General features: G+C 46.6%; 1 protein-coding gene across 3 annotated transcripts in view; it reads right to left on the bottom strand.

Annotated features, from left to right (window-relative positions):
* Nucleotides 1–22,114, bottom strand: part of VGLL4 (vestigial like family member 4) — a 154,152-nt gene that overhangs the window by 22,635 nt on the left and 109,403 nt on the right. For all 3 annotated transcript variants that reach the window (XM_079713840.1, XM_079713841.1, XM_079713842.1), the window contains one exon: nucleotides 14,344–14,533. In XM_079713840.1, coding sequence (XP_079569966.1) covers nucleotides 14,344–14,533 — 190 coding nt within the window. The remainder of the gene's footprint in view (nucleotides 1–14,343; nucleotides 14,534–22,114) is intronic.

Raw genomic sequence — 22,114 nt, 5'->3', positions numbered from 1 at the left:
AACCCCTGGGATTGTTGGCTAGAAACAGAAATGAGCCTTTGGGGCAGCGATAAAAATATATGAAAAGCTGATGAGTTATCTCGGAGCAGGCGGAGACATTTACATCTGTTCCTTACAGCTCAGCCACGTCCTGTTCCAATCGCTCCGACTCCTCCTTCAACCTGACTTCTCTCCCTCTGCCTTGTCCATTTCTGAACTCACCCTTCCCCCCACGTAACAACCACAGGCACATCCTGAATACGTGCTTTATTTATCACGTACAACAACGTCATCCCTCCCAGTGTGGACAGACAGGCCCCTGCTGTCGGTCTGGCTGGTTCCAAAGGGCGACTTTCCCAAGGAGTGACATCAGGGCCGCCCCTGCCCAGGACCCTGCCTCCCTCGTCCCCCAACGCCACCACCATCCACCCCGCAGCATGGGGAAAGCTGTCCTAGATCAAAGAGCACTTGGAGGCACAACAACAAAATGCAATGTGTGGCTCCTAACTGCGCCCTGAATGTAAAGGAAAACATCCCTAGAGGGCATTCTCGAATGTGAACACATGTACTACGTTAGATCGCATCACTGTCTACGACGCGTACAAAAGAGAAAGCAAATGTGGCAGAATATTCACAACTAGTGAAGCCAGTGAACGATATGTGGGTGCTCATGGTACCAGTTTAATGTTTCTGTAGATCTGAACTTTTTCCAAAATGACATGCTGGGGAGGATGGCAGGTCAGACGCTCACCAAATTTGGTGGCATGTTTAGAAAGATCAAAGTTAAAGTACAGGCAACCAGGGAGGCTGGGAACCCTGACTGACACAGGGGGTGTGAAGAGGAACCTGGGAGATGGTGAGGGCCACACCGCACACATTAAGACGCCCCGGGCCATGAAAATGCTGGTTTCAAATATTAGCCTCAGAGTGGAAGTTCCAAAGCAGGTGAACAACCCAGACTGCCCACCGTGAGTTGGGGAGAATCGCTTCTCACACCATGTGGAGCTTGCTCAAAGGCGTATAATGGCGGGGATTCGGATAACTTCTTTTAAACATAATCATGGTAAAGGAGGCTTTTGACAATTGATAGTCCAAGAGGGCCATCTACTGAGAATAATTCTGGGAAAGGGAGTTTAGGAGAGGTCACCAAAGTGCCTGAAGATCACCCTACATAACCTGGATTTTTTTTTTTTTTTTCTTTTTGCGGTACGCGGGCCTCTCACCGTTGCGGCCTCTCCGGCCGCGGAGCACAGGCTCCGGACGTGCAGGCTCAGCGGCCATGGCTCACGGGCCCAACTGCTCCACGGCACGCGGGATCCTCCTGGACCGGGGCACGAACCCGCGTCCCCTGCATCGGCAGGCAGACTCCCAACCACTGCGCCACCAGGGAAGCCCCATAACCTGGATTTTATCTTACTGTCAAAAATGAGCCAGAGCCATTGCCCCTCAGTGAATGTTGCCTTGCCCTCCACGGAGGCTCTCAAGAAATACATGCCAATCACAGAGCCACAGGGCATCAGCACCACGCACCCGTGTTACACGGTTAGAACACGGAGCCTCTGCGCTGCGGTCACTTGACATAACTTGCCCTAGAGCTAGCACCCAAAGTGGTCACACACAAATAAAATACACACCACAGCTCTACTATGAGATGGTTGAAAAACGCTTTGGCTTTGAGAACTTTTTAGGTAGATTTAAAAAACTCCAGAAGTAATAAACACCTGAGCAGAGATCTGTTGGCTTTTCTAGCATGGCCAGAACTATTGTTTACACCCACAAGTGTCTGGCCATCCCTCTGACCTACGAGATGCACCCACCTGAACTGGATTTCTCATTTCTATACACCTTACCTGGTGCTCACACTGGGATCAGAGCAAGATGCACAGGAAGAAATATAAACAGAGGGAGGAGCGGGGGAAAATTCATTCCTACAATAAACTCTGAAGGCTTATTACTCAGGGTCAGCACTGGGATAAGAGCATCTGATCCAAAGCCAGCATCTCAGGCAGAGCCAGTGATTCCGATTATTAAGTGTGCACATGCCCAGGTACTAGGGATTTGCATGTTTCTGTTTGGGGGGAACAGGGGTCCGGGGAGGAAGGCAGGACAAGTAGTGGCGGTGGGGTTCTCTGTTCCAGGGGTTCCCTGAATGAAACATCAGGGCTACACAGAAAAAACAGAAGTACAGTAAGTGGTGCCACTCAGGGCTCATTGCATATTTGAAAGCGATTCTTGGGATTTCCTTGGTGGTCCAGTGGTTAGGAGTCCGCCTTCAAATGCAGGAGACGCGGGTTCCATCCCTGGTCGGGTAACTAAGATCCCACATGCCGTGGGGCAACTAAGCCCGTGCGCCACAACTAAGACCCGTCACAGCCATAAATAAATAAATAAATAAATAAATATTTTTTAAAAAGAAAAAAAGTAAAAATGAAAGCAATTCTTACCATGCTTTCCAAAGGGAAGAGCACTGACAGTGCGCTCAGAGTGCCACATTTTTCATGGAAACATTTACTTAGCACCTAGAAGGCCTCGGGTGCTATGCTGGGTGCGCCAGTGGGACAGACACGATAAGGGACAGCAAAGTGTGATCGTTCTATGCATAGAACTGTTCCCCTTGACGCAGAAGGAACCGCCCTTTGCCAAGAGAAGGAGGCAAGAAAAGTGACGAAGGACAGCAGTGGGCGGCACCTCAGCAGGCAACGCGGAAGCTCCTGCAGGCGGGGGTCTGCTCGGGGTCCCCTGGAGCCGAGGGGAGCCGTGGGAGGATTCCAAGCAGAGAGGAAGACTTCAGAAACCTTCTTCTGCACTAAAGTGCCAAGACCAGTAGGGAGGGCACTGCCATGGGAATGGGGGTCTAAGCCATGGCCGAGGCCAGGAGCTTCGTGGAAAAGATTCAGCAGACTGATTTAACAGGGGGCAGAGAGAGAGCAGCCATGGGAGACCAGATGGAAGAAGAGCGAGGTGACTTCAGGGAAAGTGGAAAGACGGACGGCCGCCCTGCCGTGAAGATGGGGGACAGACCTGGGGACGCGCTGGAGGAGAAGGAGCCTATAAAGTCACGGCCGGTGGGGCAACTCTGAGCCTGAGGGGCACATACACTATCCGGAAGGCAGGCGGCTCTGGGGGTGTGCAGGTTTGGCCTCAGCCGGACATAAAGATCTAGGAACCCTCCACCTCTAGTGGTAAATCAAGGCATGAGCTGGCATGTGACTTCTTTCCAGGGTCTGTGCAGTGAGAAGAACGGAGCCCTGGAGGATGGATTAATGACGAGCCTTTGAGAGATCCTGAACGGAGGAGCCAGAGAACTGGGAGGGGAACCAATGAAAGCAAGAAAGGGGCCAAGGAAACCAAGGGAGAAGAGGCTTCCAATGGAACAGGAAGTCAAATAAGATAACCTGGATCAGGTTCCCCCTGCATCGGGCGACCAGCGGGGCACCAGCGAGGGAGGGAGAGAAGTTTCATTAACGCTGATGGTCCGGATCACGGCGCTGGACTGGGAAATGGACACGGAAGTGGAGACAATCCACCCCTAGAAACAGCTCGGAGGGAAGGCGGTGGGTGAGGAAGGAAGGTGAGGGGCCACGGTCAGGGGACAATGGGGCCCCGGGCGTCCTCAGCCTCCCTGGCCTCAGTGAACTTCGCTGGAAGCCCTGAGCATGAAAGCTGGCACCCTACAGCCCCAAATCAAGGGATCACACAATCCTGTCATCACATACCTAAGCTGTACGGCACCAGAACCTTGCGAGTCTGCATGTTCATAATAGAATTTTGAAACCAAATAAAATGCTCATTTTGTTAGGCAAGTTTGCCCCCCGGAATATTGCTAACAGGGCTCGTGAGAAAGGAATCGAGGATCCCATGGCGAGTTACATTTGAGAAACCCTGGGCTAAACCACGTCTCTGCACCTCAGACTCTCAGAGCCTGACTGGCGCCAACCACACAGGCAGACTCAGGAGATCGGGTTGGGCGCTTCCCAAACTCTGGCCGGGGAACACTCTCTGTCCTTCGAGCATCTTGAGGTAAGAGGGCCCTGAGGCACTCGACGGGCAGCAGTGCCCTGCACCCCTGAGGGGTCACCTTGGTGGTCCCAAGGAAACGACTTCCGATGAGTTAGAAAAGCCCACGACCCTCCCTCGACGGGTTCAACGACAGGGACAGGTTTGGGGGAGCAAAGAGGGTTCAGCCTCAGACGTGCTTCTGAAGTGACCTGACCAACTACAAGTTGGTTTGCTGCTTCCACTTGGCCCTGATCCGGTTTCTCTGTGGATCTGTTAGTTGTATTCTTAGATCTCTTCAAGGAAAGCAAGGCAGGAGGCAGAGAAGTCAGAGGAGAGGACGGTAGCGAAATCCATCCCCCTCTAGTCTGCGGTGCACGGGGCCTCTGCTGGGGCCATGGAGGCTCGGATCCAGAATCCAGATCCCTTGTTTGCCAAGGTTTCCAGCTCCTGCCAGACCCAAACCCTTACTGCAACACTGAGCTCTTTAATTATGCTTTGGAGACAATCTGTGGAGAAACTGAGAGAGAGACAGAAAGACGGAGAGAGACGGAGAGATGGAGAGACGGAGAGGGAGGGAGAGGGAGGGAGAGGGAGAGGGAGGGAGAGGGAGGGAGAATGTGTGTTGCGTTTGTGTGTGTGTGTGTGTGTGTGTGTGTGTGTGTGTGTGTGTACCCAAAGATTTAGCAAGGAAGATAAGGGACCAAAGTACTGGCAGTCATGAAACAAACATTACACCAAACACAGCACGCGGGACTTGGCCACCACCTCACTGTGTGCCAGCCGCAGGCAGCACAGGAGACCACGGGTTTACAAGCAGGACCCAGAGGAACATCAAAGAACCACCGACACTCACACGAGACACACTTCTGAGCAGTCCTCCCTCTGGTCCTCAGTCAGATCTACTAAAGTGACAGCACCTGATACGCTCTCAGGACAGGCTGGCTCCACACTGCAGCAACAAGAGGCCTGTGCGGTCACAAAGCAACAAGACTAATCCTCTGCGTGTAAATATAGCTGCCGTTTGTGTCCCCGGCACAGATGCATCTTCATGGAGACGGCGCTCTAAAAGGGGCTGAGGCGCCTGGAGAATCAGGGCAGGAGGGGGAACCGGCCAAACCCTATGTTGTGTTGTTTCCTCAACTTCGGAACAAATGCCTTTGACTTAATCCATCAACCTAAAAACACTCTTTTTCTTTTTTTCCATCTTAGTGAGGCGTCTTAAAAAGTGTCTTTACACATGCTAATGAAAGTTCTCTGATGGATCCCAAAGGTTCTTTAATGCCTCTCTAGTAAAGAAGTCCCCCCTTTTCAAGGTTCTCGTCCCACTTCTATAAGCTCTGTGATACGGAAGAGCCCAGAGGTCCCCAGAGCAGATGAGAACAGACACGCGATGACGGTCCTTTATTCTGCTGCCTTGACTGTTGGCACGCTTGGCATTTCTGCCTCCCGTGTGTCATTTGGCCAGAACAACGCCAGTGGCAGGACGGTTCTCTGCCTTCCGAGCTCTCTGCAAAGACTCTTAAGGCAGAAATGATGCCTGCTGGGAAAAGGCTGATGTCAGCTCTTAAGAGCATAGCGCCCTGCTCGGATAAGGAGGTCTTTGTTTTCGGCTGAACTGTGAAAATGAGAAAATGCCTCTAGCCTGACAAACAAGAAACCCACACAACAGAGGTCGGGCCCGTGACCTTTATTTAAAGGTACCACACTTCATTAGCAAAACACTCACATGCAACACACAGATGCGCCTTTAATGTCACACAGAGTGGCTGTAAAAACCAGCTTCATTTCCACCCCCGTTAGGGATGACCCGCAGCCCTAGCTCCAGTGCAGGGCAAAGTCAGCCTCACACGAAGCCCTTCTGACACCCCACAGAAGCACTCATTAAAGACCCAGGCTCCCTTCTCATTTACTTTTCAAAATAAATACACATACTTGCTATACGTTGGGGGGATTTAAAAATAAAAAATTAACAATATCTCAGTTTCTGAGTTAGTTATTTAGGATAACTAAAATTAAGGCTATAAAATATCCTCTTAAATCCCAGAACACTTGTGGGAAGACTTACACGATTGTGTGTGAAAGCGCAGAAGAGGAGAGAATTTCGGGGCTAAAACTTCCCAAGTTCAGACGATGCCAAAAAGGATGTGGGAGAAAAAGAGAAAGCACATAGTCTGAGGGATTCTATTTCAAAAGTCCTTGATTTATGAAATCTGTAGTGGGGGGGAAATGTCTTCATATATTTAAAGCAAATTTTAAAATGCCCCAGTCTGCGTCTTTAGACTAACGTTACTATTGGCCTGTGCCACTAACTTAATATTGGGTCAGAGATTTTAAACCAGAACACAATTTCTTTTTTTTTTGGCTGCCCTGGGTCTTAGTGGCCGCACGCGGGATCTTCGTTGAGGCATGCGGGATCTTTCGTTGCAACGTGCGGGCTTCTCTCTAGCAGTGGCGTGCAGGTTTTTTCTCTCTCTAGTTGTGGCGCGCAGGCTCTCTCACTGAGGCACGTGAGCTCAACAGTTGTGGCGCACGGGCCTAGCCACCCCATGGCATGTGGGAACCTAATTCCCCGACCAGGGATCGAACCCGCGTCCCCTGCGTTGGAAGGCGGATTCTTTACCACTGGACCACCAGGGAAGTCCCCAGAACACAATTTCAAAAGCACTTTCCTGAGCATGAAGGAAAGCTTCCTCTGTTCACGTGGGGCTCTCACCTGCACAGAGATGCCCTTTCAGCCTCTTCAGGGGAAGCTCAACAGCTGCTCTTCCTCCCATCGTCCCTGCAGGGAAGCCTCGCCGTGCAGGGCGGATGGACCTGCCTCGCGCTCTCAGAGCCCTTCCACGCTTACTCGCCTGCAGCCCGTCACCGCGTGCTCCAACGACCACTCTCCACCCGCCATCTCCAAAGCATCACTCCGCTGTGTGGAGAATGCTCACACAGCAGATCATCCAAAACCACAAGGCGTTAAGCTCCTGTATCAAACAATTCACAGCAGCTGGATGCATGCGCTCTTCATCATCAATGTAACATGGTTCCTAACAGCGCTGGCTCCAGGAATAGCCAGGCTGGGTTTTGATTCCTGGCTCCGTTCCCAACTAGCTAGCTCTGTGACCTTGAGCAAGTTACAAACCTTGCTGAGCCTCAGTTTTACCACCTGCAAAAGAGGGATAATCATAGCATCTACATCACAGGCTTGAGAGGACGCAAGGAGATCACGCCCATGAAACATTCAGCACAGGGCTTGGTACACAATCAGGCTCAACAGATAGTCACGGTCACGAATAAGCCCTGATACAAAGGCTCTCTTGATTCTCTGGATGCTGGGAATCCTGACCTATCACCATTCTCAGTGATGAAAATTCTGACTCCCTCTAAGGCTTATGTAGACATGGACACAGCAATAACATGCTCTGCCTATAAATACGTACTACTGTTTACCTAATAAAAACACATTACTGTTTACCTTTTAAAGTCTCAGCTGCTGTTAGGTCAAGGTACTAAAATAACCCCAACTTTTTAATTTCCTCTGGGTCTAGCTGTTTTTTTTGTTTAATTTAAACTATAGTTGATTTACAATATTGTGTTAGTTTCAGGTGTACAACAAAGCGACTAGGTTTTATATATATATACATACATATATATATATATATATATATATATATATATATATATATATATATATAAAAGACTATATATATACACACACACATATATAAATAATCTTTTTCAGATTCTTTTCCACTATAGGTTATTACAAGATAGTGAATATAGTTCCCTGGGCTATACAGTAAATCCTTGTTGTCTATCTATTTTGCATATAGTATCTGTTAATCCTGTACTCCTAATTTATCCCTCTCCCCACACCTTTCCTCTTTGGTAACCACAAGTTCGTTTTTCTATGTCTGTGAGTCTGTTTCTGTTTTATAAGTAAGTTCATTGTATTATTTTTAGATTCCACATATAAGTGCTATCATATAATATTTGTCTTTCTCTGTCCAACTTACTTCACTTAGTATGATAGTCTCTAGGTCCATCCATGTTGTTGCCAATGGCAATATTTCATTCTTTTTTATGGCTGAGTAATATTCAATGGTATATATGTAGTGTATATATGTAGTATATATATATTTATCCATTCATCTGTTGATGGACACTTAGGTTGCTTCCATGTCTTGGCTATGGTAAATAGTGCTGCTATGAACATAGGGGTGCATGTGTCTTTTCGAATTAGAGATTTCATCTTTTCCCGATATATGCCCAGGAGTGGGATTGCTGCATCATATGCTAGCTCTAGCTTTAGTTTTTTAAGGAACCTCCATACTCTTTTCCATAGTGGCTGCACCATACATTCCCTCTGGGTCTGGTTTTAAATTGAAATGAGGAATTGCTTCCTCTACTTTCATGAAGTCTGTGGACTAACGGTCCCCTGGGAAAGCATGTTCATACACATCAGTACTAAAGGTACTAAAGAGATACAAGAAATGGAGAATCACCGAACAGAGCATGATGGTGTTGCCAACGATTATGCATATACTTTACAAACTAGATACTCCTGAACACCTGAGGTACCATCTACACAATCAATCCCTCTGGGGGAAAAAAATGTCCATTCTAGTCAGTAATCAATAAGGTTTTGTTTTTTTTTTAAACCGAGTTTCTAAATCACACCCAGAATGTGATTTCAAAGGCTTCCTCCAACCTTCTGTCAAGCTGCAAGAATTACTGGTTTTGAGTCTGTTTTTCCCTCTTTTTCTGTTCACTCTTATGGGGTCAAGAGGGAAGCGACTGAAACCAAGGGAGAAAAAAAAAAAAAGAATAAGAATAGGAGGTTAAGGGAAGAAGAAAGCAAAGGAGAAGGAAGAAGAGAAAGGGGAGGAGCAAAGGGAACAGAAGACCCGAGCCTGGAGAACACTCTCAAGGATACACCAGGATCGGCTCCATCAGACTTGAGAAAAACTTCAAAGGCATGGCCACAGAAGCAAAGACAACATCAGGGGACATATTTCACACCAGGAAAGGATTTCAAAGGAGCAACACCAGCAAGCAGGGGTCATGTTTTCTTTCGCTGGGCCCTGCCTCTTTCAGCTTGGATTGTTAACGCCGTCTGGGGCGAGCATAGCCGTTACAGCACAAGGCCAGTGACCATGGCTTTGATCTCAGTGTGAGCTTATGGGTTTTGCCCTGTTCTGAGGCCAGGGGCAACTATTTTGCACATTTATATAGCACTGATCAAAAAGAGGATGCCTCTTCCAATTGGGAAATGAGCTCAAAGAGCACATTCTCTGGATAGTGGGTCTAATTTTCAATTCAACACAGAAATTATTTAGCACCTGCCATGTGCCAGACACTAGAATGGTCAAATGTCACCCTAAATATGTGATGTCCATCTTTAAGATGCATGTCATCTTGTCTCAGGTGAGATACAGCTGTGACATCACGTGATGATTGGTTTCGGTGTCACACACAGCAAGGTTAATCCCAACTCCATCACTTTGGACACGTTATGCTCTCAATTTCTGCTTCTGTAATACACACACACACACACACCATCTTAAAGGGACACACTTACTGTAAGGGTTAAATGAGATAACATGCTTAAAGTGTCTGGCATAGGGCCAGTATAGAGTAAGCACTCAATATACATTCCCTTCCTCTCACAGGTAACTGAGTGAAGAGTTCAGCTACATATCCATCACTCACACACAGAGGTGAAAATTGAAAGCCATCTTAGACTATACTCTTCAGCACAGAACTCTCACCAGGTTCTACCAGCCAAGCAGCCTAGACTAAGTCTCAAAACCAGTATGAATTCAGCATGTTGTTATACTGCATCAATTGTTAGCCTTCAAGAGTCTTAATTGTATTACAAATACACAAGATATTACAAATGCACAAGATTATCCACGGCAGCATTATTATTATAAAATATTATCTAAATGTCCAAACAAAGGGGGTTAGCTGAACCCACCATGGCAGATGCGTGCAATGGAGTACTATGCAGTTGCAAACAAGGATGAGAAACTGGCATGAAGCAATTTCCACAATACATGGTTGACTGAAAACACCTGAGCTCAAGTGAGTATACAAAGTATGGCACCTTGTGTGTAAGAAAGAAAGGGAATGAGAGAATATTCATGTATCTGCTTACTTTAACAGAAAGACACACAAGAAGGGTAATCACCTTCAGGGTTAGGGAACAAGAGCAGTGAAGGAGACAGGGAAGGGAATAATACTCCTCTAGTACTTTTTGTTTGTTTTGTTTTGTTTTTGCGGAACGCGGGCCTCTCACTGTCGTGGCCTCTCCTGTTGCGGAGCACAGGCTCCGGACGCGCAGGCTCAGCGGCCATGGCTCATGGGCCCAGCCACTCCGCGGCATGTGGGATCTTCCCAGACCAGAGCACGAAATCACGTCCCCTGCATCGGCAGGCAGACTCTCAACCACTGTGCCACCAGGGAAGCCCTCCTCTAGTACTTTTAAACATAGTTTTGACTTTTTTTTCTTTCAGTCTCATTAAGACATAATTGATAGATAGCACTGTGTAGGTTTAAGGTGTACAGCATAATGACTTCACTTACTTATACAACAATATGATTACACAGTCTTGACTTTTAGAAGCATGTTAATAGTTTTACATATTCAAAAAATGAAATCAACAAGGATGGGAAAAAATCTCCGACTGAGTGCCAACAGAAATTAATTATAGATTGTAATTAACACAACACTGAAGTGGGGAGGGGAGGTAACTTTTGAAGTTGGTACTTCAGAAGAGGCTACTATTATACCCTCAGCACCAGGGGAAAAAAAAACACCAACAAATCTTGAACTCTTTCTAGCAGGTTTGTTTTTCAGAGTGGTACAGGCATAGCAATTCTGAAACTCTTTTAAGTGTACGGTAGGACTGAGCACTAAGTAAATGGGTTGAAGTTGTTGGAATCAGGGAGATACAAATATGAAATAGGAAGGAAGAACTCCGTGGGGTTGGATTACACCTGGAGTATTAAAATGAACTCATGATTCCCTGGCTCTTTCCACAGAGTCTAGAAATCATGCTGTTCAACAGAACTTTCTGTGATGGTAGAAATGTTCTGTGTGTGTTCTGTCCAACGTGCTAGCCACTAGCCACATGTCACTACTGAGCTGGAAATGTGGCTACTGCAACTGAGGAACTGATTTTTTAAACTTAATTTAATGTTAAGTGTGATCTGCCACATGCAACTGTGTCTACTGTATTAGACAACTCAAGTCTAGAGGCAATGACACCACAGTTACACTTAGCACCCAGATCTTGGCTTCTAAATACTACTCCCCACTGAAAGGAATTAGGGTCCCCAGGAGAAATGGCCGATTCCATGGCTGAAGCAGGTAAGTTACAAGATGAACATCCGGTCTGCCAATCAATGAGGAAGTGCTCAAAAAAGGGGTTGGGGGGGAAGGCATGTAAGAAGGACACATGAGTCAGTTGAAGGGGCTCTTATCTGCCACATCAGGGACAGCTCAACTCACCAAATAAAACAGGAATCCCTGAGTCCATATGGATGATAGACAGGGGGAAGGGCGAGCTCTTCCTCACCAGATCACACTTGAATACCAAGGTCGTAGAAAAAATTACTTACTGACATTTCCACAAGACGAACCCCACTCTACCCCTTGCCTCATACCTTGATTACTTTATTTCTATGGCAGATAAGAGTACTTTTCAACTCCCAAATAAGACATTCATGTTCTTAACACTTAGGGAACAAAACAAAAAAATTTCTCAGGGTCACCCTTTCAATAAGAAAATAAAGAGTTCAAATGACCCAGGAATCCTCAATTTCCAAGTTCTGGAGAAATCACTAGGCAAACCTCTTCTCTCTCCCCCTCCTCTCTGAATCAAATCAAATGAAAGTTAGTCATACTCTGTAGCTTCCTACCTTGGGTCAATCTCTCCATCTCTCTACTGGAAAATATCTCAATATGATGGTTATGGTGAAATGCAGCCAAAGCATGCATCTCTGAGACCCTCTTCATATGAATCTGTAATTTAGTATAGGAAGATTCTTGGATATCTTCAATAAAAAGGAGGGGACACACTATAGTGCAAACAGGAAACATTTCATCGAATCAAACAATGCACTTAAGTACCCTAACCCATGGAGAAGCAAGAGGTGCAGCATCTTTTAAACCTGCCTGTGAAACTGGTCATTCAGCACTTAGAAAACATACATGGAAACATCAGTAACGTTACTGAGATGAGGAATTAACCTGCGGCGAACAAGTGACACTGCCCACCTTTCCTCTTTGAGTCCAGGGAGTTGGCCCAGGGGGCGCTGCCATTTCTGTTTTTCTAAACCTGTGCATGATGACATCCATTGTGAGTTGCACGTGAACTCTGCAATTCTATTACTTACACTTTAAATTATTTACAGCGTCATCACAGATCTGTGCATCAAGGTCACATGTGTAACCACCCAAGGAGTTACAAAATCATTCTCTAAATGCTTCGACATTCTAATAATACTAATAATGACGAAAGCTCTGCTTATCATCTGCCAGGCACTGCACTAAGCACTTACCATCTTCCTTTCAGGAAGGAACCACTATTACTCCCATTGAAAGATAAGGAATCTGGGATGTTAACCCAGACATTATGACTTTCAAACATTACATTCACTGTAACAGGCTCTTATTCCCTATCATTACCCGTATCTGAATAATGGACTCATTAATAACAAAGCAGTAACTATCATCAACTGAGTATTGTACTGGGCCCAACTCCTTGCATATTTTCACTCTACTGCTCACAATAGCTCTATACATGAACTGTCAGCATTGCCATTTTACAGAGAAGGATATCGGGCCCAGATAAATTAAGTGATTGTCCAAGGCCACAAAGATGGAAAGTGGCAGAATTGGGATTGAAACTAAGGCATGCTTGATCACAAAACCTACTATCTCAGAGCCACCTCCCCCTTTCTTCATTTAAAAAAAAAAAGAGAGAGAGAGAGAGAGAGAAAAGGACCAAATGTCTCTTATTTGGGTTTGGAGAGAGGAAGAGATTCCTAGTAACAAAAGAATGAACTCCAAACAGTTGGACGCCCAGGATCTGAATTATGAGCCTCTCCCTCTTTGCGAGAGGTCATTGTTTTGCAGAGCCTTGTTGCTGGATTCCTGATCGTAGCAAATTCCAGGGCTCCAGACTGCAGGCTCAGCCTCTGACTAACACTACAGTGATTTACTGAGGATAGAGAAATACCGCTGTCAGTACGTCTCATGACTACACACACAGGCCAGCGCGCTGGAATGCCGCCAATGCCGAGGGCTGCCGGCGCGACCGGCCCCCTCGAACCGTGCTAGGTCCCCGCCTCCAGCGAGGAGCCCGGACTATGCGCTCCACGTTCCTGCCAGGAACGGCAGCATCCTCGAAGAACTGGGGATATGGCCGAGCATCCTGAGTAATCACTATACATTAACTCACGTGTGGCGAGGAGAAAGGGGCAGCGCCTTTTACCCAGACAGACAGCGCGCTCCTGCCAGCCGTCAGGGCGGCCTCTGCCCTCTGCCAAGACCCCAGACGACCCACCGGCCGCCCAACCGCCAGGCCAGCCTCTCCACGCAGCTGCCTGGGGGTCTCCGAGCCCGCCAGACCTCCGAAGAAGCATGCGGTCCCTCCTCGAGGCGTGCGTGTGAGAAACACAACGAGGAGCCCAGATACAGCACGCCGGTTTCCAAATACAAACGTGGTGATGCCGCATCGGGTCACAGAACTTTCGTCTCAGCAAAGGTGGACACTGAGGCGCAGGGAGTTGAAGCAACGCACGCGGAGGCCTTAGGAGCGGGCGGCGACGGAGGGGCAGGGCTACCGCCCGTGCACCACCGCTCCTCTGCGCGCGGGAGGAACCGCCCTCAGCCGCGCGGAGCAGCCTCGCGTCCCCAGCACGAAAAGCGCCCTCCCCACCGTGGGGCACACAGCTGCGGCTGCACACCTACTTCTCAGGGTGCACCACTGGGGCTCCTGAGCCAGCATTTCACAGCGGTGGCCCGGCGCTCGCCCCTTCGGCCACTGCCCCGGCCCCTAAGAACACTAGGTGGGGACCGGCCCCCCGCGCAAGCAGCCGGCAGTGAGCAGGCAAGAGAAGCCAAGGCTTCCACACAACGTCCCCAAGCCGCTCTAGGGAAAGGTAGCTCCTCTGGGGAACACGCTCGAATGGCCGCACACATGCGTTGGAAGGAGCTGAGAGGTCACCTCTCCTGGAGCTGTTAACACCGGTTTAATGCCCGCTCCTGGCGGGGGAGCAGCGGGCATCTCTCCCCTTCCGAGTCAGCGGCACAGAGCGGCAAGAGAACCGTGGCCCAGGACCCGCTTCAGTGAGGGGGGCACTTACAGGTGGGGGGCGAAGATGCGACTCATCTTGGAAGCATGGTCACTTTCACAGTCCAGCTCGTCGTCGCCGGGCTCCACGGTGAACTTCCTCTTGCTGGGACTGATGGGTGGGGGCCCCGTGCGGTGACTAGTGAGGGCCGAGGCCACGGGCAGGGTCTGCAGCCGGGGCTCCCCCCTGAGAGCAGCTTCACCTGAGCAGAGAGAAAGAGAGACACGTGTCACCAAGCAGGAGACACGCCCCCACCCCTGCCCGACTCCCGGGGGAAAGTTTCTGGCAACAGGACGGGCTGCCATTCTCAAAATGCGCCTGGGCCCCGGGGAGCTGCCAAGCGTGAGCCCTTCTACATAAACATGGTTTCCCAGCACAGTCGCTCTTTCCTCCCCCAGCGTTATTGAGACATCACTGACATATATCATTGTGTCAGTTTAAGGTGAACAACGTGTTGATCTGATACACTTATATACTGCAAAACGTTACCACCAGAGCTAACACATCCATCACATCACATACCTACCATTTCTTCAATAACTTTTTAGGGGAGAGTTTAAAATAAAAAGTTGCAATAAAGTAACTGGGGACAGAGAGAGTATCAAACATAAACCATCTCAAAAGTTAATTGAAAACAACAGAGGTCTTTTGATTTGTGGGTATTCAACTGCATAGCTGTAAGAGTATGATGACCTAACCGTGGGTTCATTAAACCACTAAACTCACTTTTCTTGCATGTTACACTTTTATTATGTCTTTGGTATGTTATTTTTTTTAAGAATGAGGAAAATTTATGGGTTAATAGTTCACATGTTTGCCCCCAACGTTAAAGCAAACAAAAATACATTGTTTAATGGGAAATACATATTTTGTTCTTACGGTACACTAAAAATGGCATGCTAAAAATATGATTATTATCAGCACTAAGTTTCTGTGGATAATCTCTCACCAGCTTAATGCACGTGTGCTGTTCTCAAAATATTTTCAAAGTCAGACACTCACGATCAGAGTTCACATTTTGATCTGATTTGACATCTTGCTGTTTTTCATTCCCGTTTTAGAAAGGCTTTGTGTGAAGAGATAACTTTGTGCCTTGTTATGAATTAAAATAAGCATAACCTTTCATTACAAGAATGGTTATATACTTTCTAAAATTTACAAGCAAGAGTAATAGTTACTTTAAGAGAAAACATCAAGCTTTCTAAGTCATGGGGGGCTGAGTACCTAAAATTTTCACAAATAATAACCTGTTGTGCTTTTCATATTGGCCTCTAAGGCCTGACCAATTTTGTTTCCACTTGGTCACAATTTGAGAGTCACATTAGGATAAAGTCGACTTCATCTGAGGCCTGTGGTACCTAAGAAAGGAAATCTTTGTTTGCCACCACTAATTTTCATATCATCACAGAATGCGTGGACAGTTTTAACAGCCGTTTGCTTCACACACATACGACAAATACGATTTTGTTAGGGAAAGGAGGGGAAAATGCCTTCTTAATGTTTACCAGGAAAAATAGAAATTTTGCCAATTTAGTCAGCAAGATATAAACTAGCAAATATACAGTCACCCATAATACACCTCCACAGTCAGGGTTTCTTTTAAGGATTCTGGCCCCAGAGCAAACTGGAACTTTCCATTTTAAATGAAATACCTAAAACACAAGCCCTATGCTGGCCTGCTACACTCAGAAACTCAGTAGGATTTTGGTTGACCTCTACTACCTATTAAGTCATTTTTGGTTTAAACAAACAAACAGCAGTGCTAATATCTGTACCTTGATAAATTAGAAAATATCCTTTCGAAAGCTGCCCCCCCTTCTCATTCTCTCCTTCTCCACAGAGCATCAGTAAGCCGGTTAACTTCTGGAGGAGCCCTGGTGATACCCTGAGAAACCCAACAACTGCAAATCAAGCCTCATCCACAAGGCACAGCGCCAGCGCACCCTCCACCCAGCGTTTCTCCACATCCTTGGCAGGATAAGTGGGATGAGGAGCACTCTGTGTGGACCCCCGGGCTTTGGGAGCCATTTCATCAGGTGCCAGATGTGTGGCAATGACAGTTGCCATGGAAAATCGCCACCACATCAACGAAGTCAAATCCCCCCAAAAAAGAAAGAGTCTCTCATTACACAAGCAATCACTGTTACGTGAAGAGCAAAACTCTTGGGGTAAGGATAACACTCCTGCTTCACTCCCCAATTTCCATCCTTGTACAAGTTCTTGGGCTTGTTTGCATTTAAGTTCATCAAATGGAGGCATTGCTTATCTTGAGACTGAATTGTTGGTGTCTGGCAGAGAAAGTCCACAGGAATCCTCTGAAAACACTGGAGATTGGTAACCGGGCGGGTAAAGGACCCACGAAGGAACCACAGGTGGTCCTCCTCCCCTGGGGGGAGGGGGGTTCCTCTAGAGATGATGGGGACATGCATGCCGTTAGTGCTGGATTCCCTCGTGTGACAGATGGAGTCACCCACTCAGGGTCACACGTGAACAGGTTAACTGTAGCAAGAACCATGCCCTCTGCCTATCAGGCTAACACCTCCTTCCTAAACACTGTGCAAGCCCCACACACGGCTCAGCACAAAGGAACCAGGGGCAGGAGGAAAAGAGCCACAGTTAGAAGGGCAGGCAGGTCTGCTCAGTTCCACGCCTTCATTCATCTCCGGGCCCCCCTGGACAGGGCCGTGGCCCAACGCCGGGTATTGTAGAGCAGGATTTGCTGTTGTCAGTGTGTACGTAGCAAAACATGGTTAAAATTATTTTAGTAAAACTGAGGAGTACATTTAAAAAAATTTTTTTAATAATTTTTTTCCCTTTAAATTTATTTATTTATTTATTTATGGCTACGTTGGGTCTTTGTTTCTGTGCGAGGGCCTTCTCTAGTTGTGGCAAGCGGGGGCCACTCTTCATCGCGGTGCGCGGGCCTCTCACTATCGCAGCCTCTCTTGTTACTGAGCACAGGCTCCAGATGCGCAGGCTCAGTAATTGTGGCTCATGGGCCTAGCTGCTCCGCGGCATGTGGGATCTTCCCAGACCAGGGCTCGAACCTGTGTCCGCTGCACTGGTGGGCAGATTCTTATCCACTGCACCAACAGGGAAGCTCAAGGAGTACATTTGATCTGGGAGTCAAGGCACCTGTGGGATACCCTCCCTTTATTTAGAATCAGGCAAATATGAGCACGTACTTCCCCCCTCTGGGCCTCCATCCAACCAGGGGACAGACTAGCTAATATCTCATATTCCTTCAGACCCAATTCTATGGTCCACAGTCCTGTAATCAATCAAGTAACCAACCAACCAACCAACATTTACTATGAAATTATTACTTGTGAAATACTGAACTAAGACATCAAAACCCAAAGTACGTACCTCAGATCTTACATGTAAAAAAAAAAAAAAAAGTGAATCCATGGTCAAATAAATTTGGAAACCACAAGATTAAATAATTTTCCCAGGAGTTCCTTCTTGTCTTCTAATGCATGTGTCAGTTTCCAAGAGAGAAACACAGCAGCGCTGCCTTCAATCACGCCACCCCCAATTCATCCTACACCTTCTGTAGACACAGCCTTCCAAGGCTCCGCTGTGAGAACATCACCCCATCCTCACCCAAACAGCCAGCAGCTTGCCAGTCACTGATAAAACACTATCCAGACTGCTTCAGCATTCAAAGTCAACATCTGGTCCCAGCTATGTTTCCGATCTGTGTTCCTGGTATTCCTCTTTCTAAGCTCTGAAAATTTCAGCCCTAAAAGTTAAACTAGACTAGTCACCATTCCACAGAGAACTAAAGATCTTTACTCAGGTTCTTCCCCTAATCTTCTTGTGTTGAATCCCACACATCCTGCAAAGGCCACTTAAAATGCTATCTCCGTCAGGTTGCCTTCCTTGATTCCTCAATCTCAAAGTCATCTCTCTTCCTGAATACCCACAGAAATTTATCACTATGGCCCTTCCCTTCCCACTTTGTTCTGTGCCCCTTGAAGTAAGGGACACTTTATTCATTTTCTATCCTTAGAACACAGAGCACAATATATCCCATGCAGCAGATGGTTAGTATACACTGACAATGAGTAAATGAGGCAAGGGGTGCCCAGGTTATAGAGTTCTGAGGTACGTTAAAGATCAAAGATAATGTAGAATAAGGAATTTTTAAAGATCTATTTAAGGATATATTTATATAAAGAACTCTTACAACTCAACAATAGAAAGATAACCCAATTTAAAAATAGGAAAGTAGGGCTTCCCTGGTGGCGCAGTGGTTGAGAATCTGCCTGCCGATGCAGGGGACACGGGTTCGAGCCCTGGTCTGGGAGGATCCCACATGCTGCGGAGCGACTGGGCCCTTGAGCCACAACTACTGAGCCTGTGCGTCTGGAGCCTGTGCTCCGCAACAAGAGAGGCCGTGATAGTGAGAGGCCCGCGCACCGCGATGAAGAGTGGCCCCCGCTTGCCGCAACTAGAGAAAGCCCTCGCACAGAAACGAAGACCCAACACAGCCAAAAATAAATAAATAAATAAATTTAAAAAAAAAAAAAGGAAAGTATCTGACAAGAACTTTCTCCAAAGAAGAGAATGGCCAAGAAGCACAAGGAAAGATCTTCAACATCGCTAGACGTCAGGGAAACACAAAACAGAACCACAATGAGACACCACCTCGCAGCCACTAGGAGGGCTAGGATGAAAAGACAGAGGACAAGTGTTGATGAGGATGTGGAGAGATTAGAAACCTCGTGTCCTCCTGGAGCAAATGTGAAATGTGCGGGTGCTGGGGAAAACCACTTGGGGCAGTTCCTCAAATGGTTAAACACAGACCCAGCAACTACTCTCCCAGGTATATATCCAAAAGAAATGAAAGCACATACTCACACAAAACTTATACATGAATGTTCACAGCAGCATTATTCATTATAGCCCCAAACCCAACTATCCATCAACAATGAACAAATATAAAAAATGTGGTATATCCATACGATAGAATGTTACTCAGCTACAAGAAGGAATGAAGTACTGGTTCATGCTACGACATGGATGAACCTAGAAAACAGTAGCTGAGTGAAAGAAGCCAGCACAAAAGCCCACATACCATCGGGTTCCATTTTATGGAACGTCCAGGAAAGGCAAATGCATAGAGACAGAAAGTAGATCAGTGGTTGCTGGGGGCTGGGAGAAGTGAGGGGTGGGACATGGCTGCTACTGAGGGCAGGGTTTCCCTTGCGGGTGATAAGAAAATGTTCTAAAATTTATTGTGGTGAAGGTTGCATAGCTCTGTGAATACACTAAAGTCCACTGAATTGTATACTTTATTTTTTTATTTATTTATTTTTTTTTGTGGTACGCGGGCCTCTCACTGTTGTGGCCTCTCCCATTGCGGAGCACAGGCTCTGGACGCGGAGGCCCAGCGGCCATGGCTCACGGGCCCAGCCGTTCCGCGGCATGTGGGATCTTCCTGGACCGGGGCACGAACCCGTGTCCCCTGCATCGACAGGCGGACTCTCAACCACTGCGCCACCAGGGAAGCCCGAATTGTATACTTTAAATGGGTGAATTGTACGGTAATGTGAATTATATTTCAATAAAGCTGTATTTATAAGTAGATGAAAGAAGATCCCAGTATTACGAGATCCTTTTCTCTCTCAGGTTTTTCTACAATTAACTGTTAAATAAGAACAAGCATCCATTAATTTTCCCTGAAATAAAAATAAACCTTTTGTTATTATAGCCATATCTCTCTGTCAGTCAGATAATTTTCTAAATATTTATCAAGTTAAAACAAATCAAAGCAGAAGTGCTTGAGGTTATGTAGACACTTGGATTCATCAGAGTCCTATTAAGCTCCAGCTCAGCTTTTAATCAGATTGTGTTTGAGTGTCTATTACATGCCGAAGGCTGTGCAAAGCGCTGTCAGAAAAACAAATGATGAAACTTATACAGACCCTGACCACAAGCAGGGAAAGAAAAAAAATACACACCAAAAGGAACTTATCTTGGTGTATAAAAGACTTCTTTCTTTTGTGCTCATGTGTATTCTAAATCTCACAATGGTTTGGTAATTGAAAAAGGAGAAATGATCTTTCTTTGTCAAGAACAAACAAGAGGAGGGAGTTTGAGCTGAGGAACCCAGTATTTTAAATTTCTCAAGTTGGCTTAGCTACAATTGTCAATTTAACTTTTTTTTTAAGTTACAATTATAACTAAAGAAGCTCAACTTTTAAAATATATCTGGCCTTTTTAACAGAACATAATCTTATCCAGGTATGTGATGCTGAAGAACAATGCCTAATGGATACAAAAAATTTACTTAATTGCTGTTTTTAGTCATGGTAGCAGTTCTAGTATATGGATCAAAAATATTCATTAAATGTTTCTCCCAGTTTTGAAGATGAGCAAGGATTTGGGCCCAAGATTTCACAAGAATCAGCATATATTAATTTCAATTAAAAAAAGTTTAACAGAGAGAAAGAAAAAAGAAAACCACTTAGCTTTATGATGTGCTATATAATGATTCTGCTGAAATATTAGAAGGAAAATCCTGCTTTCAAAGTCAGAAATGGAGTGGGAGAAGAGAGACCAAGGCAGAGGGATGAGACCCACAGGAATCTGCAGCCTCGTTTCAGAATCCCATTCTTGCCATATTTAAAAGCTTCTAAGGGGCTTCCCTGGTGGCGCAGTGGTTGAGAGTCCGCCTGTCAATGCAGGGGACACGGGTTCGTGCCCCGGTCCGGGAAGATCCCACATGCCGCGGAGCGGCTGGGCCCGTGACCCATGGCCGCTGAGCCTGTGCGTCCGTAGCCTGTGCTCTGCAATGGGAGAGGCCACAACAGTGAGAGGCCCGTGTACTGCAAAAAAAAAAAAGCTTCTAAGACTCCTTATTTCCTACATTATAATATAGCTAAAACTGAAGTTTGTCTATCATCAAGTGGCATATTCTGATAGGACTGGTTTTCTTTGGCAGACATGACACAGTGGTTCATCTTAGACTGGACCCAATACAGAACCTGCTGGAGGGCCTTCAAAACAGCACCTGTCTCTTCAGCCCTGATTTCTTCATTTGTAAAATTCAGTGGTTCCATTAGCTCATCTTGAAGGCCTACCTTTGGCTCTGAAATCTACATTGTCCATAAGGTACAACTTCCAAAGGTGGTTGATAGAGAAACAGTCAACTTTTACAGGACACCCTTGACATGGTGGGAGCAAAAGCTGGTTCAACTAAGAACTCTTGACTCACAGTTCACCTCATAACTGAAGGAGATTTAGTTAAAAACCAAGCACCCTTCTCGGTCCCAGTGTCCCAGCATCATTTACTTATTCCAATGCTACGAGAAAGTTGTCCTTAGTCAACTGAAGCCCGAGATAAATGCAATGTGATCCACAAAGCACAGACTTTTGACTTTTACTGAGCTGAATGGCGGAGACTAAGACCTCCACCACGGAGCAGAGACAACTGATCCGGTTTCAGAGGGACGGCTGGGTCCTGGGACAAAGCAGGGGCGGTGTCAGAACCGGGCTCAACCCCCGTCACAACGCCTCCATCAGCTCTGTGGGCCAAAGGCCAGACAGGGATTTGTGGCTGCACTTAAGGCGGGCATGACTCGGGGGAAATGAATCAAAATAAGGGCATTTATTGTTGTTTTATGGAGGTTAGACAGCACAAGGCTGAAATGACAGTGTCTGTGTTTATCGGAAAGGGGAAGGGACAGCTATAGTAAGGGGTCTCTGGCTATAACTTCTAAGGATTTTTCACAAAAATCTCTACGCCTTGCCCAACGGAGAGCTTTCTGCCACA

Source organism: Hyperoodon ampullatus, assembly GCF_949752795.1.
Source record: "Hyperoodon ampullatus genome assembly, chromosome: 10".
Taxonomy (NCBI): domain Eukaryota; kingdom Metazoa; phylum Chordata; class Mammalia; order Artiodactyla; family Ziphiidae; genus Hyperoodon; species Hyperoodon ampullatus.
This window is presented reverse-complemented; position numbering and strand designations above follow the sequence as displayed.